At 43.9% G+C, this 18,026-nt stretch overlaps 2 protein-coding genes and 1 long non-coding RNA gene across 3 annotated transcripts in view; 1 reads left to right on the top strand and 2 right to left on the bottom strand.

Annotated features, from left to right (window-relative positions):
- LOC124007907 lies at nt 1-7,647 on the bottom strand. Its single transcript, XR_006834034.1, has 3 exons — nt 6,400-7,647; nt 4,383-4,657; nt 1-1,596 (listed from the first exon to the last, which is right to left on the bottom strand). It is a non-coding gene; the product is annotated as an uncharacterized LOC124007907 (long non-coding RNA).
- Nucleotides 5,910-11,224, top strand: LOC124007904 (perforin-1-like). The gene is made up of 7 exons (XM_046318767.1): nt 5,910-6,043; nt 6,459-6,829; nt 8,389-8,552; nt 8,665-8,884; nt 8,977-9,116; nt 9,240-9,663; nt 10,373-11,224. Exons 1-7 carry the CDS (start codon nt 6,037-6,039, stop codon nt 10,829-10,831), a joined length of 1,785 nt encoding a protein of 594 aa, XP_046174723.1. The 5' UTR covers nt 5,910-6,036; the 3' UTR covers nt 10,832-11,224.
- The window catches only part of LOC124007900 (interferon-induced very large GTPase 1-like), a 26,626-nt gene continuing 19,700 nt past the window's right edge, over nt 11,101-18,026 (bottom strand). Inside the window, exon 6 of the mRNA XM_046318760.1 lies at nt 11,101-17,950. Coding sequence (XP_046174716.1) covers nt 13,209-17,950 — 4,742 coding nt within the window. The 3' untranslated portion in view covers nt 11,101-13,208. The remainder of the gene's footprint in view (nt 17,951-18,026) is intronic.

Below are 18,026 nucleotides of genomic sequence, written 5' to 3' on the forward strand. Positions count from 1 at the left end.
TAGTGAGCATACATTTATTTATTTATATAAAAACAAAGAAACGACTGTGACGCTTACGAGGGCTATAGTGCCACTAACAAAGATAACTACCCACAAAATACAAAGGAAAAAAGGCTGCCTAAGTATGATTCCCAATCAGAGACAACAGACAGCTGTCCCTGATTGAGAACCAAACCCAAAACCCAAAACATAGAAACAGAAAACATAGAAAGAAATAAACTAGAATGCCTAACCTAGTCACACCGTGGCCTACCCAAAATAGAGAATAAAAGCCTCTCTTTGGCCAGGGAGTGACAGAAGGGGGCTTCAAAGGGGACTTCAAAGACTCCTGCCACTTGTTGGGGCCCAAAGATCTTGACACCTTTCACTTCACACTTCAGTGCTAATTGAAGTTGTATCTGGTCTGTCCTAGCAAGCCTGGCAGCCTTAACTCAGCATTCAGTCCCCATAAAGTCAAATATATCATTGTAATGTACTTTTACATTTTAATTTTTTTTCTTGGCTTTCAAATAACATCACACCAAACACAACTGACTCAGTTCCAGGTTGATCATCTATCATCTGTTAACATTTAAACGTCCGGTAAAGGATATAATGGCCCTCCACGTCCTCCTCACTGCGCTTCAGACCCGAAGGCAGACCCACCCAACCATTCAGACACAACGGCCGGGCTCTGCCTGGTGGCACTCCAGGCCTGGCTTACTGTTAGGGACCACTGTAGCAAGTGTTGACGTTAGCACTTGCCTGTTCCAGGTGCCCAGGTTCCCTGAGCTGTTGAGTGAACAACTGGAGGGAGCAAGCAATAGTTCATGGATGGCAGATAGCCTGGCGGTTAAGAGCATCGGGCCAGTAACCGAAGGGTTGCTGGTTTGAATCCACAAGCCGACTAGATGAAAAATCTGTCGATTCGCAATTGAGCAAAGCACTTAATCCGAATTCCTCTGGATAACAGCGTCTGCTAAATGACTAGAAGGTAAACGTCTCGAAGAACAATCTGGCCTAGATGGCTGTAATGTTGATGTTATGGCACCGGATCATGTTCACCGATTCTGGTGATAATGTAGGTGGCGCAGCGGCAGTAGTTGTTGAGGCGCTTGTGGATGACGTGCTCCTGCTCCTCTCAGGTGCCGGCGCTGAATTCTCAGACCTGAAAGACAGTGCCACATCATACCTGTGCATGTTTATTGGTTGTTGGGGTTTAGGAAGTCATTTTACCACTGGTGTTGCTATTTGACTTACTTGGTATAAAAAGTTGACTGGATGTTGTATTTTTTTTAATTTTTTAATTTTTTAAATTAGTAACGTATCTCAGTACATTATCCCCCTGTTGAGGAATTCTATTTTGTTCAATACAAATGTGACATTGTCTTCAAGTAAAATGTTAACTAAATCATTTGAAAACAAAATGGCAGACCTGAGGCACCACATTGGTCAGTGTTTAGGTGGAGGTCTTGTGGTCTGGGTCAGTCTGGTGGCCGTCAGGGTTGAGGTGGCCATGTTTGTAAAGTTTTGCATTGGTTTAGTTTTCCAGCACGGCCAGTGCATGTAGCCAGACGGGAATGCCTGCAACTCGCCAGTGTCAGAGACAGTAGACAGCTGGGTGTGAAACAAACAGACAGGCAATATGAGATAATGAAGGGTGGATATAAAGTGTGATTGTTATGGATGTTGATCTGGAGATGAGTGAATATGCTACTTCTTCAAATGCATGCTTGCTGTGAAAAGGAGACTTTATGGCAGTTTATGATCAGTCAACTATAAGCCCGTGAAATTAGGTGCTTTTGCCCACGAAATTACATGTAATTTTATCGAGTTTAGCACCACATACTTTCAAATTCAAATGCTATAGAAAAAAAACATACATTAAGTAAGAAATACATATAAATAAACAGTCTATCAGTGAAAGCCAATCAGTATGGAATAATACATTGGACTGATGGGCCTTGGTCAAAAGTAGTCTACTAAATAGGGAACCGGGTGCCATTTGGGATGTAACCATTGACTTGAAATGTCCCCACGTAACCTGTGGCTTGTACATCCAGGGCACATCCCCCTCTTCTCCCAGTCAGAGCTCCTGAAGCTATAGGCTGAGTAAATGGGGACGTGGTCGGCCGTGTCGTACAGTGTGACGTGGTGTTGGCAGATCTTCTGGAGCGAGTGGTCCTCTAGGCCCGTAGGGCGTCTCCATGTACAGCAACTCCTTCTCCACCGTCCCCTGAACACCATCCGCCATTGCCATGGTGACCAGTAGTAAGGCCTGTGTCCAGAGTAGGGCCATGATGACTTCAGTTACAAGGTCACGATGTAGAAGTGGAGTTAAGCTCTCCCAATGGAAGGAAAGGAGAAGTCTGTGTGTGAGTCTGAGGAGCTTCAATGAGGTGATATGTCCTTTGCATTCCTGTGCATGTGTCTCTCTCTGTTACTATCTGTCTGTCTGTCTTTCCGTCCCTCTTAGTACCTATGTGTGTCCCTGAGCTCTTTGTGTCGGCAGCTCTGAAGGAGAGGTACACCTGTGTCTCAGCGTTAGCTCTCCCTAATCTGGGCAAAGTATGCAAAGCCATGCACCTTTTAGCCCAGCTGACTCGCCCATCATTGGCTATAAGGAGGAATAAAGAGGTCATTGCTAGCCTGGTCCCAGATGTATTTGTGCTGTAGAGCCAATGGCTATGGACTTTGTCATGACATCAACTATAGAAGTTGGCAATACAGCACACGATCTGGGACCAGGGGAGGCTATTACCAAATCCTGATGGGTTTTTCCATTGGTAGTTGGAGGAAGTGAATTAATTTAGCTGGACTGAAACCTCTAAAGACTGAAAACAGACTGATTGACAGGCGACTGTTTGGTCACTTTAGAACGAGCGGTTCCTGGACCATAGTGGATGGAAAACCAAACTTACCTCAGCTCGCTCTGAGGGGCCAGTTCCTGTCACTTAACGTGTCAAAAGTTTTTTTTTATAGAGGTGTTGGTGTTTCATACGTCATATCATATGTGATAGGTTTCAGTCTCTTCCTGGAAGGCTGTGGTGGCTAGACTCATAGATGATCTTGTATATGGTTATGCTGGATGTGTTGGTGTCATGTGTACTCAGGCATGACTTGATGGGAAATCAAAGAGAGCCCTTCCAGCACACCCTTTGAAGGGGAAACAAGTGTCAGGTACAGTGGGGAAAAATGGTATTTAGTCAGCCACCAATTGTGCAAGTTCTCCCACTTAAAAAGATGAGAGAGGCCTGTAATTTTCATCATAGGCACACTTCAACCATGACAGACACAATGAGACAGGATCTGCCTCCAGAGGTAAAAGCTTCTCCCAAGTGGGTGTGACACCTACTCCTGTTGCCTGCTGCACTGCTGCTTGGATTCCACCTGGCGATCTGTTCACCGTCTGCCCTGGCCTGTCTCCCCCTGTCTGGTACAGGTACCCCCCCATCACCCCCCCCCCCCCCCTGCATGCTTTGTTGATTCTGAACTTTTTTTGGGTGTTTGTTTAGGGACAGTGTTTGTTCCCATGCTCGGGACTGACTCTCTATTGGTTACACAGACTTTTAGCCTCCCGTCATATGGTCAGATGAAACCAAAATATAACTTTTTGGTAAAAACTCAACTCGTCGTGTTTGGAGGACAAAGAATGGTGAGTTGCATCCAAAGAACACCATGCCTACTGTGAAGCATGGGGGTGGAAACATCATGCTTTGGGGCTGTTTTTCTGCAAAGGGACTAGGAAGACTGATCCGTGTAAAGGAAAGAATGAATTGGGCCATGTATCTTGAGATTTTGAGTGAAAACCTCCTTCCATCAGCAAGGGCATTGAAGATGAAACGTGGCTGGGGCTTTCAGCATGACAATGATCCCAAACACACCGCCCGGGCAACGAAGGAGTGGCTTCGTAAGAAGCATTTCAAGAGGAGATCTGCATGGAGGAATGTTCCAAAATACCAGCAACAGTGTGTGAAAACCTTGTGAAGACTTACAGAAAACGTTTGACCTCTGTCATTGCCAACAAAGGGTATATAACAAAGTATTGAGATAAACTTTTGTTATTGACCAAATACTTATTTTCCACCATAATTTACAAATAAATTCATAAAAAATCCTACAATGTGATTTTTGGGATTTTTTCCCCTCATTTTGTCTGTCATAGTTGAAGTGTACCTATGATGAAAATTACAGGCCTCTCTTATCTTTTTAAGTGGGAGAACTTGCACAATTGGTGGCTGACTAAATACTTTTTTGCCCCACTGTACCTCAATGACATGAGTGATTCAGTTGATCCATTTCCTTGTCAAGGCCATAACAGTTTATGTTTCTGTACGTGTGTATTGGGCATAGCAACAAATAATTGGTGAATGAAAATTGTACCCCCACCCGGTTAACAATACCTCTCCGAATGGTGTTACTGGCGGTGGTGAGGCCGGTGATAACATAGACCGCTCCCATGGCAGTAGTTGATGCGGCGTGGTGGGGAGCCAGTTGTGTTGGAGGAACTCCTTGGCCTGGGGCACCACATTGGCCAGGCTGTAGGTGGAGGCCTTGTCCCCGGGCCTGGTGCTGGTCGGGGTCCAGCTGGCCATGCCTGGCTCTGCTCCATGGCTAGGAGTCTGGATGTAGACCGGGGGAATGGCTGCATGTTACCTGTCCTAGAGCCACTGGACAGCTGGAGTAGATAGAGAGGGATAGAGCAGTGTGTGATTACACAGACAGAACATAGATGCTACACGGTACAGGCGCCATTGGACAGCTGGAGAGGAGTGAGTGAGAGAGTGAGGAGTAGCATGCAACAGATGAATGCGTATAAAAATGAGTTATTATACAAATTGCAAACAGGAATATCAATAGTACTATGTAACAATGTGTACCATTTACCTGCACTTTGTTCACAGTGAGACCTGTTCATTGTGAGGGAAGTGTCAGTTGGTGCTGTGCTTATCAAGACTTCTAGCCACCATGCCAGAGTACCAGAGGAAGGGTTTCAACTGTGCTCACCGCCACAATAAAGCCCTCTTCTCACCACTGTAGCAGATGGTCTATTCTTTGAATAAGGCTCTTTATCAGCTTCTAACCCCAAAGCCATTAGACTGCTGCACAGTTCATCAAATGGCTACATGGGCTATTTGCATTGACCCCCCTTCCTTTTTTTACACTGTTGCTACTGGCTGTTTATTATCTATGCATAGTCACTTAACCCCTACCTACATGTACATATTACCTCAATCACCACGACTAACCTGTACCCCCGCACATTGACGCTACCGGTCCCCCTGTATATTGTTATTTTATTTATGTATTTTGTTTTTTAAACTTTAGTTTATTAAGTCAATATTTTCTTAACTCTTATCTTTCTTAAAACGGCATTGTTGGTTAAGGGCTTGTAAGCATTTCACGCTAAGGTCTACTACACCTGCTGTATTCGGCACATGTGACAAGTCAAATGTGATTTGATGATCTCTTCTTCAGTTTGATTTGAACACAGAGTTCAAAATATTGCGATACGATATTTTGACCATATCGCCCAGCCCTATCCACAGATCTCAGAGAGAGAATGACTGCCTAAGCAGTCAAATGGCTCTGTATGTCAAGTGGCAGTGCCAGGGACCCGTTTTATTGGGTGCCTGGTTGATTATTTATGGAAAAGCAGTAGCAGACAGGTGTGTGGAATTAGAGTTAGGAAACTGCTGGGTCTAATCTTGTTTTTCTGGTGCCATGAAACATTCACTAATGCACAGATATGAACTATCTGTATCTGTCTGCAAAGGCTTTCTTATAAGTGAACACCAACCCTCACACCTAAACACACATAGCAACAGCAGGTGGTGGTTCATAACCAAAGGAAACTGCAGGCCCCATCTACATAAACAAAGCCTTGACCACAACGGAAACGCCGCCTCCAGGATGGAACCCACAGACATCTTGCCGTTTGTTTCCCTGTAGTCAGCTCGTCAGTCAGACGTCCGACAGACACAGAATGCTCCATTGTTCCTTGATCATCTTCATCAAACCCATCATCATCAGCACCAAGAGATTGTGATTGATATTATGTCAGGTGAGAGGTTATATATGTCTATGCTTTTACTCTCTATGTGTGTCTCCAAAAGAGAGCAACACTGTTTTTTTTCCCCATCCCTTTTCTTTTTGTAGGGGAACAGGAGTCTGCTCACCCTACACATTCTATAGTTTAATGGAGATAGTTACAGAGGTGAAGTGAGCAAGGAGAAAGATGAGAGCTGTGCAGTTGACTCAGGGATCGAACCCCTGTCGCATATGTACCCAGGAATTAACAGTGATTTTTCCACTAGACAAATCAAATTACGCCACACTATCTTAACATTAGGCACGTTTTGAGTTCTGAAAACATCGGACAAACGTTGATATTGGAATGTAATATCCAGTTAAGTTTACCATTTGAATTGACCTTGATCTTTAAATGTATGTCAAATCTACTTTCTCCTCCTCTCCAGGCACACAGACTTCTCTGGTTGCCCTGCTGTGGCTGTGGGGAGCGTGGCTTTCCCCTGTCCTGTCCTCGTGCACCACGGGCCGGCCAGCAGAGTGCAAGGCTGCGCTGTCAGCTCCCGGTACCAACCTGGCGGGCGAGGGTTTCGACGTAGTCACCATGGAACGCAAGCAGGCCTATGTCATCGACGTGGACACCTGGAGGAAGAGCGATAACGGTACCTGTACCCTCTGTGTTAACCCTTTCATGGGAGGCCAGACTCAGAGGCTGCCTGCGGCTGTGGTGGACTGGCGTCCCTCGCAGAAGTGCAACATGATGTTAGCCAGTATGGTCTACGACTCCAGCGAGGCGTTTGTGAGCAGCAGCCAGACAGAGGTAATACTACTAAACTCAACATGTCAGGTGTTGGTTTCATCAGCTGAAAGAAAAGTTACCAGACATGTTCCATACGCATAAAAAGCGTATTTCTCGAACATTTTGCAAACAACTTTGTTCACATCCCTGTTAGTGAGCATTTCTCATTTGCCAAGATAATCCATCCATTTGACAGGCGTGTCATATCAATGAGCTGATTGTGCTGCGGACAGTAAAAGGCCACTCTAAAATGTGCAGTTTTGTCACACAACACAGTGCCGCGGATGTCTCAAGGTTTGAGAGAGCGTGCAATTGGTATGCTGACTGCAGGAATGTCCACCAGAGCTGTTGCCAGAGAATTTAATGTTAATTTCTCTACCACAAACGGCTTCTGTCATTTTAGAGAATTTGTCAGTACTTCCAACCAGCCTTCCAAACACAGAACAAATACAGTATGTGGCCGAGCGGTTTGCTAATGTCAACTTTGTGAACAGAGTGCCCCATGGTGGTTCTGGGGTTATGGTATGGGCAGGCATAAGCTACAGACAACGAACACAATTGCATATTATCGATGGGAATTTGAATAAACACCCGAAATACCGTGCCGAGATCCTGAAGCTGTCGTGGAAAAATTCGGTCAGTCATATTTCACAAATACTGGAGCATGTGAGTTCAAACAGACTTTCATTAGCACTTAACAAAAGCCGAGCTGGTTCATGAATACAACAGCCTTCCAGTCTTGGCACACACGTTTGATATATTTGTCCTCCTTTCGCCACACTCACAGTAACTCCTTTCAATGGCTCATCCCCTCAGGCATTTAGCCACCGTTATCTTATTGGTTTCGTATTAGGGCATGGAACCAGTAGAGCCACAGAAATAGACACAGTCTGCACTCGCCTTAAGCCAGGTTCATGCATGTAGGACCATAGTTACAGACCTTGGCACTTTACAGGAATAACCATGCATGTCATCCTGCTAACTCCTCTGAAGGGGACACCCCTGTTCTGGAAAAAAAACCCAAGAGGCTTAACTATAGCAACAGTACATAGTTGGCCTAGTTGGCCATAACACAGTTACAGGAAAAGCCAGTCGTGTCCACACCCCAGAGAGGTGCATGTTTAATGGTGTCTAATGACCCGGAGCACACACAGTGCACTAGTTTTGCTGGCTCCTTCTGAAACAAATTATTGCCACATATGTCCGGAAAAAATCACAATGAATCCCATTGTGAAGCCCATTTTTTAAAAAGGTTTCTGTGACCAAGAGATGCATATCTGTATTATCAGTCATGTGAAATCAATAGATTAGGGCCTAATGAATTGATTTAAATTGACAGATATCCTCACGTGAACTGTTACTCAGTAAAATATTTGGAAGTTTTACATGGTACATTCACATTTTTGTACAGTATATAAAATATATATTTATAGAGAGAGAGAGATTTATAATAATAGTCAGAAGTATAATAATAATATAAATAAGAATAATTGATTCAATATATATTTAAATATAGCTCTTTTCCCTATACTCAAAGTGCTTTATGTCGGTAAACTCACCTTATCCACCACCATGTGTAGGTAGATGTCAGTTGGAAGATTGGTCTGGACATTATGACCCCCAAGGCTAAGGGGTCGTTCATGGTGGGGGGCACCCACTCCAGAGCTGCCAAAACGGTGATGAGCCAGTCGAAGAAGGACAAGTACAGCTTCATCAAACAGGATATACACTGCTCTTATTACAGGTGATATACCATATAAATATAACATCACTTGTATTCTAGAAGTTTAACTTTATAGAACCAACACTGCTCTCTACAGGCTATAAACTCTCCATCTTGTGTGTTTCTTTCTCAGATACCGCCTGCTAGATGACCCTCCCCTGCACCCTGAGTTCTCTCGCTCCCTGGGCCTCCTGCCCCCCCTCTACACAGCCCAGACCAAGGTTGAATACAGATATTTTCTTGCCAACTTTGGCACCCACTTCATCAAGAAGGTTCTCCTGGGGGGGCGGGTGAAGAGCGTGACCTCCCTGCGAGTGTGTCAGGCGGCCCTGAGTGGCTACAACGAGAACGAGGTCCTTTTCAATCAAAATATATGACTAAATGTATTTATCTATTTATTTATTTAAAGAAAATGTACATTACGTTAAAAACAATAATAATCCAGGTCAAGGACTGTCTTGAGGCTGAGGCCTCCGTCGCCACCGTTACCGGAACAGCCGAAGTAAAGACAGAGACCAAGTTCTGCAAGGCGGATCTTAAGAAACGTGACATCAAGGACAGCTTCAGCAGCACCTTCCAAGAGAGGTTTGATTGATTTTAATTTGATAGATTTTTGGGGGTTAATGGGCATTATACAAGACTTATGAAACACATATTTCCATTGTGGTCCTCGTTTAAGACAAATCATGACTAATGATGAACAAACAGGTTTACCGAGGTGGTGGGGGGACAGACGGACGGGACGCCAGACTTGCTCTTCTCCCAAACGGGTGGAAACTCCAAGGCCTTCGCTGATTGGGCGAGCAGCCTGAAGACCATCCCTGACATCATCAACTACTCCCTTCACCCCCTCCACCTATTGGTGAAGCAAGCAAGTAAGAGGGCTGGGCTGAAGAAGGCTGTGGAGGACTATATCCTGGAACATGCTCTGGTCAAGCACTGCTCTGGGAAGTGCAAGGGAGGCTCCAGCCCCAGTGCCCACGACTCCTGCCAGTGTGTGTGCCAGGCCAGCAAGGAGATGACCAGCCAGTGCTGCCCGCAGGAGAAGGGCCAGGCCCGCCTTACCGTCACCGTGATGAACGCCAAGGGCCTCTGGGGGGACATCACCTCTGAGACCGACGGCCTCGTCAAGGTATTATCTCTTTTATTTTATCTTACTAAGACATTTGTTTTTAAATGGACTTGAATGCAAAAGTCTAGGATTTTATGTGATTTACATTTCCGTAGCCACATCCCTCTACACTATGTGGACATCCCTTCAAAAGTATGTGGACACCCCGTCAAATTATTGTATTTGGCTATTTCCTCCACACCCGTTGCTGACAGGTGTATAAAATAGAGCACACAGCCAGCCATTGCAATCTCCATAGACACACATTGGCAGTAGAGCGAGGTCCATAGAGAAATGGTTTGTCGAGATTGGTGTGGCCTGCATAGAGCCCATATGTGACTGGCCTGCATAGAGCCCTGACCTCAACCCCACCGAATACCTTTGGGATGAATAGGAATGCCATCTGCGAGCCAGGCCTGATCACCTAACATCAGTGCCCGACCTCACTAATGCTTGTGGCTGAATGGAAGCAAGTCCAAACAGCAATGCTCTAACATCAAGTGGAAAGCCTTCCCATAAGAGTGGAGGCTGTTATAGCAGGAAAGAGGGGGGCTACTCTATATTAATGTCCATGATTTTGGAATTAGATGTTCAACGAGCCGGTGTCCACATACGTTTGGCCATGTAGTTTATATACTAAAACGAGTGGCAGGGGCCCCCATTTTTTTTCTTCTTCCTAATCACATAACAGTACCTTTAAATAAAGTTTGATTTGGTTTGATCCGTCAAGGTGTCAATGGATGGAGCAGCCATGCAGACCAGGGTGATCTACAACAACAACAACCCCACCTGGAACAAATTATTAGACTTCGGTTTCGTCAAGCTCTCCCTGGCCAGCGAGCTGAAGTTTGCTGTGTACGATGAAGACAAAACCTGGTACAAGCCTTGGAACGACCTTCTGGGGGAGTGCAGCGTCCGGCTGGGTTCTCACAGGAAAATGTGTCCCATGAATCATGGAACCCTGTACTTTTCCTACAAGGTTGACTGTGCCACAGGACTTGGGGGCTCCACCTGTGGGGAGTATGTCCCCTCTGGGATGAACTCTGACCTCTCTGACCTCTACACCTCCCGCAACTCCCTCAACATGACCCAGGATCTGCTGGCTCACGTCCGGACGGGCCGGCCCCTAGGAGACCCCCTGGCTTTCGTGGTTAAGCAGAAGGCTAATGGTCATGGAAAAAACACATGAATCTCACATCGCATGTGAGGGATAATGGTTACCCTTGTCTCCTTGCGCTCAGTGAGCTGTGATCAAAACCGCTATGCTATGCACTATAAACCTTATCCTGGCCTATCTAACTTTAAGGCATACCATTTCTAACCTATTGTTCTGAACCATAAATCATTTTACTTTGGTAAAAAAACAAAACAACAAAAACATCCAAAGTGCTGTATATCCTATGTATTTCTGACGGTAATGGTTTATACACATGTTTATATGTTTATTGAACAGGGGCCATGTACAATTACAAAATGAAATATCATGCATTAAAATGGACATTTATGTTTTCATTCTCTCATGACTGTGCCATGTTGTTTGTGCTACCACTGCAATAAAAAGCTACTTGATTTGAAATATTCAGTTGGTAGTCCAGGACATCAATTCATTGACCCTAACTTGAAAACTAATGTGCTGCTTTTATGTTGTATTCAATGCAAGCAATTTTCTCTAAATATATAATCATTGAATACATTTTAGAAATGAATATTTACTACAGTTGGTGTAGCCTACTTTGTGGACTGCACCTCTTCATTGACAAACTGGACCAGTTCAAGGAGTCACTGTTAAGATTCTTTTCCATTGATATGTTATACAAGAAAGTGATTTCTTTATTATGGAATATATTTGGTGGGAAATACTAATACATTAAGATGGGTTGGGGTCAATTGCATTTCAGCTCCCGTCAGATCAGGATGTACAGTACACTAAAATTACAATTCCAGATCACTTCAATTTTGAACAATTTTAATTTGAATTGGCGTTTGGTTCACTTTAGGAATTGACCGGAATTTAAATTGAATTTAACCCAACCCTGACAGTAGGAGGCATCAGGATGATTGTGTGTGTACTTCAGGGTATAGTATTGTAAGTACACAATTTAATCTTACTATTCAGCTACTACAAATAGCTAAGCACTGATATTTCACAGGGACATTAGCATCTCAAAGTCTCTTAGAAAAGCGAAAAGTTTAGGAAAGTATTATATTCTCACAATTGTCCAATTCAATGGTTTCTCAACACTTTCCTGAATCACAGAAGTGTAAGTTAAATGTCAGACCATGCTTGATTTTACCAAACCCAATGTTACAGAAAAATGAAAGATAAAACCACATAAAAAACCCAAACTGTAAATGAATACTAGCACAAATACAAAACACAATTAGAAAATTATTCTCTGTAAATACTACCATTTATTTAAATGTAGAAGATTCACAAAAAAAGTGTTGACTTCAAGAGGCAATATTCTGCAGTTCGCATCAGACAACAGATTCCTTGTTGATTGTTATCAGTGCCTGCCAAAGTAGACTGATAGTCACACCAAGTTCAAGGACTGATGTATCTTTTGTGAATTGCTTTCAAGCAAAGAAGCTGAGGCACAGTGTATAACAGATTATCATTCCAGCCACCATTTTGTGGCTCTTCGATTAGACTATTCTGCAAAGTGATGAAGCAGATGCCTTGTCTTGATTCTGTAAACTAAAACCTAAAACATAATCAGATTTAAGCATCTTTATCATAAATGTTTCTTCTTTGTTTAGTGTTAAATCTGACCCTTTTTCTTACCGGCAAAGGCGTTTTTTTTATTTTTTACTATGGCCCGACACATCATTACTCTACAAGATGCTATTCCTCTTCGAGAGGATGAATGGGCTCTCAATTTAAAAAAAAATGTAGACACAGGGAATACCTGGACAAAATACCTGAAATTCACCAATTTAATTTATCTGTTTACTCTGCCCTCATATTCAAGTGTTATACCATATTATTTCCAGTGACAACTATGTGGAGTTTGTGCAAACAATTTTGTGAGCTTATTACAGTATTATAGACCAAATGTTTTATTTAACTAGGCAAGTCAGTTACGAACAAATTAATCTTTACCATGACGGCCTACCCATGCCAAACCTGGGCCAATTGTGCACCGCCATATGGGCCTCCCAATCACAGACAGATGTGATACAACCTGGATTCAAACCAGGGACACCTTTTGCACTGAGATGCAGTGCCTTAGACCGCTGAGCCACTATGTCGTGGGATGTATGTAGAAGAACCCTTACCTTCTAATGGCTCGTCTGGCTTGTGCATGTCATAGAGCAAAACATTACTTGTGTGTGTTCGTGAGAGTCTCAGCTTTTCATAGTGGGGTCATAATACCGTTCAGACATTACAGATGTTTTTTTTTGTGAGAACAACCGTTTTCGGGATCTGCCCTCGTCTCATAAACACTGCTCTAGTTCAGCACCTGTTAATTTGCGCAGGCGAATGGTTGGTTTTGGCAGATGCAGAAGATATAGACGAATCTAATGCAAAAGAAACACCGGTCTGTAGCTAAAACACACAATGTTTAAAAGGGGTTAGAAGCACTAGAATGTGCTGGCGATACCGTGGGACTCAAAGCATTAGTAATGCTAAAGGACTCTCTAAGGCTCTTTTCTGCCTGTTTCTTTGTGATCCATTTCCAGGAAAAGGGGATATCTCCTGGGCATGCATCATACTCTTTGGAAAATTCCTTGTTGAATTTTGCCATCACATATTTCCAGTAGTCTGAGGCTTGTATGCTGGGATCTGCTGGAATATGCCAATTGGGGAAAATGTCTCTGTACTTTTTGAAAGGGTGGTATTTTCCATTTGTCTCGTAGCATCTGAAAGAACTCTCACTGAACACAGAGGAGGAGCAGATATCAGTCACGAGTTCCTTTGAACCATCAAACCTGTATCGACCAAGTCCCTGTGGTCTGTGTATTGAAGCACAGTGATCATTGTGGGCCTCCCCTCCTGCCTCGCATGGTGACTTGCAGAATGGACACTGCTTCCCGCAGCCAAACACTCTTGTGAACAAAACGTTCTGTGGTTTAATCCTCAGTTGTTCCAATTTCTTACTTACATCTGTTGCATTTCTGAATTCTTCTCTCAGAGACTGTTCCATCTCCACTACAGATGTTTTGAGCCAGTAGGAAAACTGTTCCTGGTTGGAATTGTTGAGGATCATGGTGGCTTCCAATGCATCTTGGGGGATGACCAGCTTCTCTCCAAGTTCACTGCATATGTCCTGAATGAATTCATTTATGTTGCCATTCTTATTCGTCTGTACTTTTGTGATTGCCTCAGTGATGACTCTGATGATCCCTTTGAGTTGACAGTCTTCCAACTCAAACATTCTTTTCCCTTGTGAAAATCGTTTCAACAATTCACCCAAAATCCAATTCTTGACAAAGTCTTCATAGTGACAAGTGTAGCTCACATAGTTGGCAAAGTTGAATTCTGACAGTAGTTGCTTCAAGATAGAGTACTGGAAAAATGTCCGAGAGCTGAATTGAAAGGCATTCTGTCCTGTCAGCATTTCGTCAACAATTTCCGGACCCAAGGAACTGGCAACATAGGCTTTTACTGCTGGTTTAAGACACAGGTTGGTGAACTCCACAGATTTCTTCTGACACTGATCTTGTCCATTGAACAAGTCTTTGAAGTTTGCCAAGTATTTACCTTTGAACTGTTCAAGGCACAAACGAGGATTATTGTCACATATGAACTGTTCATGCATTGATTGGAAAGCCCTGGATGCAAACCCACAAATGTACAATTTAATGGAGACTTCAAATTTATCGCTTGTTTCAAGATTTTTGTTGGCGTTCAACTTCTCTTCAATCATATGCATTATCTCTTGAATGTATGTGTCATTGTAATCTGTTTTATTTTGGATCTTCTCATTCACAAATTGTTTGCATATCTCTATAAGGTTGTCTGCCATGGCCTGGGTTTTTCTTGTGTGCTCATCCATGTACAAACCCTTTAATAATCTCTTGAAAAACCCCTGTGGAGTGACTATGAAGGGTTCTTCTCCATGATCTTTAAGTTTCTCTTTGTTCAGCTTTTCATTCACTGAACCTCCCTTCTGCTTCATGTTAGACCGGAGTTGGTTGAAAACATCACTCACAATGTCTCGTTTCTTTAATCCTGTAAAAGAGAGCTCCTGCACGGTTTCCTGCCACACCTTTTCAAATTCTCTATCAAGGTCCTTCTCTGACCGCTCAGAATGGCTCTTTCTGCAGTCCTCAAGCAACTTCAGCACCTTCTCCTCCATCACGGCTGTGTGGTTTTTCTTGATTGTGTCAAGCTTTTTCATTCCTTTTCGAATCTCAAAAGCAGCTTCCAGTTTACTCATTATAGAGTTTTCCATCTCACTTTTCATACTTTTGGTGCTGTTTGCAAAATCCTCTCTGTATCTCTCCACAAGATAGACATGGCCCTCTGTCTGCTCGTAGTACTTGGTCAGGTTGTCAAGAATGGTCTTCTCCCATTTGACAAGTTCCGTTGAGGCTGCACTTTTCAATTGACAGAGAAAATCCCTCTCATCTCCTGTCTGAGATTTCATTGCTATTGTTCCAAAGTTGGAAATCCTTGCTTCAGCACTTGTCATCCATGTGTGCATGTGTTTTCTGACAGACCATTCCCACTTGTTGAACTCAATGCACAACTTCATGTAGGCATCAGCCACCAGGCTGTTTCTGAAGCTGAAGATGAAGTTTTCATACTTCACAGCATTCCAAAGGCTTTTTGTCCACTCCAGAAAGTCCATGATGTTGTTCGCAGAGGCTTCACAGTTCTGGAAAACCTTGATCATGTTATTTTTGAACTCGTAGACGGACTCGCTGTACCCGGCATTGACAGGTGCCATTGGAGGGTTTCCATGCCAAAGTCCAGGGATGTACCAGTTACCAGTCTCTGGGTTGTACTCCATCACATCTGTGAAGCTCATGCTCTCCTCCTTGTTTTCCATTCTGGCTGCTGCCTGGGTCATCTCATTCAATTGCTCCAAGAGCATTTTCCGGTCTCTCATGTTCTTGTCATGTGCCGAGACATCTGCCACGTTCTGGTGGACAAACTGGCACTTGGGTTTCTTTCCCACCTCTTTCATTCGGAGAAAAGCGTGGACGACGATCTGCAGGATGTCTTTCATCTCAATCGAATTCTCCATGGCAATATTGATAATTGTGACATCACTTAGCCCAACAACTAGAGTGGCTAGCTCGTTGTCATGCTCATAGCTGTCATCCAGCTGTACCAACTCTGGAGACTTCAGTCCTTCTGTGTCGATGATCACGAGGAAATCGCAGTTCAGCTCCTTTTTGAAGTCGTCTTTGACTTTGATGAGAAGCATGAAGGCCCCTCTTGTGCATCTGCCGCTACTGACTGCGAACTGCACTCCAAACATTGTGTTCAGTAGGGTGGACTTTCCTGTGCTCTGAACACCTAGAACAGTTACCACCAGGATCTTGTTCTTTGGCTGCACCAAGACATTGAGCTGATGCAGCACATCACTCACCCATCTCAGAGGTATGTTCGACGCGTCTCCGTCCACCAGCTCCAGAGGAAACCCATCCAGAAGCAGCTCAGCACATAGTCTGGGCAGGTGCTGCAGTTGCTTCCGTGACTCTTCAGTTTCTCCCAGTAAGACTGCAGATTCGTACAGTTGACCCATTTCACGTAGGAAATGTTCGGTTCCCAAAGAACTGTTTGAAATCTGTCTATCAAGGTATGCAATTTCATCTTGGTTTTCAGACCAATTCTGAGACTTTTCTTTATACATTTCCCTCAGGCCAGAAAGGTTTTTACGAGCCATATTGTCTAGGTTCATTCTCATCCATTTCAAGAAGTAGGACCTTTCTAGCCCTGTGCTTGATATTGCATGTATGAAGCAGGTCATTGCCTCTGACATGTCATAACTCCTTTGCTGTTCCCTAAGTTGTCTCTTCTCTGCTTGCAGTTCACTTTTGTACGTCTCAATGTTCTTGTCACCAGCTTTCCGCAGTCTGCATTCCTCCTTCTCCAGACGTGCCAGCTCCTTCCAGATCTGTCCCTGCAAGGGAAGCTGTGTTTCCTTATACTGTGGTGTGTCATGTATGTTTGAAGTAATTGCATCAGCATTTTGCTTGGCACTCTGACATTCTTGGCAGTCCTCGTCAACCAAGATCCCAAGATTGTGTGCCACTTCAGCCATCTGCTCCAATGGCATTCTGGACGTTGAACTCTTGATGACCTCCCCAACTGTGTTTCTCAGGTTCTTCACAAAGTCTGCATCATTCATCTGTTTGGTTTTCAGGATGATGTTGCTTTTCTTCAAGTTCAACTCTGCTGCTGTTTTCTTTAAAGCATCAATGCTGAAGCTCTTGCTCTGTGGGTTACCCACCAGAAACAGCTGTGCCTTGGTGTTTTGGCTGGTCAGTAGCTTGTACTTGGTGTCTAAGTTGTCAATGAACACAAAAACTGCTGCAGAGGTTGAACAAAGAAAGGAGTACTGGGCCTCAAAGGAACTGATGTCCCCTCTCAGATTGGTTACAGCAACAGCTTCACCAAAAATATCAATGTTCTTGTTCCCACAGGGAAGGTACCAGCTTATCTCAACTAATCCATTGGATATCCTCCTTGGACTATCACCACATTCCATATCATGGTGAACAAACGTGTCGTGATACTGTTGGGGATTACTCAGAAGCTTGTTCAGAATCTGTGACTTGGACAGAGAGCACTCACCCAATCTAACAAAAGAGACCATGGGGAGGTCAGAGAGAACAATCCTGTCTTCAACAAATCCTCTTGGGTCTGACAATGAATGAGGTCTAAACTTCTTGACAATGTCTCGCATTGCCCAAAGCATCAGCATGCACTGTTTTGTCTCACAATTGGGGAGAAGTAGGGGCACAGAAAACTGACACATTGACATTTTCAAGACCATCTCTTGCTGCAGAAAACCATTAGAGCACAGAAAGAGAGCAGTAACAACGTCTAAGGGGTTTACAACATTACTAGAGTCCATGTTATCAACTAGACTCTCCAGATCTAGGTCTATGTTGCAAAATGAAGCATCACAACTTTCCTCACCTCCTGATGAGGTACATTTCACACTCCTAGCTGTTACATTAACCATCATTAACCTCTTCAAGAAAGTCCATGGTAAGGCTGAGAGAGTCTGAGCGGGTTCATCTGTGACGGTCTTCTCATCGATCTGCAGCACGGTGCTCAGGGCGAGCTTCTCTGTGTAGTGTTGCTCCAACCCCAGGTCCAACAGCAAGCTCTCCAGGTGGGTTTCTGTGAGGGATCGAGAAGGGTTTCAGATCTGAGCACCTTGGTTGTCAATCAATCCATTAGAAAACATCCTCCTGTC

This window comes from Oncorhynchus gorbuscha, linkage group LG21 (genome assembly GCF_021184085.1).
Source record: "Oncorhynchus gorbuscha isolate QuinsamMale2020 ecotype Even-year linkage group LG21, OgorEven_v1.0, whole genome shotgun sequence".
NCBI lineage: Eukaryota > Metazoa > Chordata > Actinopteri > Salmoniformes > Salmonidae > Oncorhynchus > Oncorhynchus gorbuscha.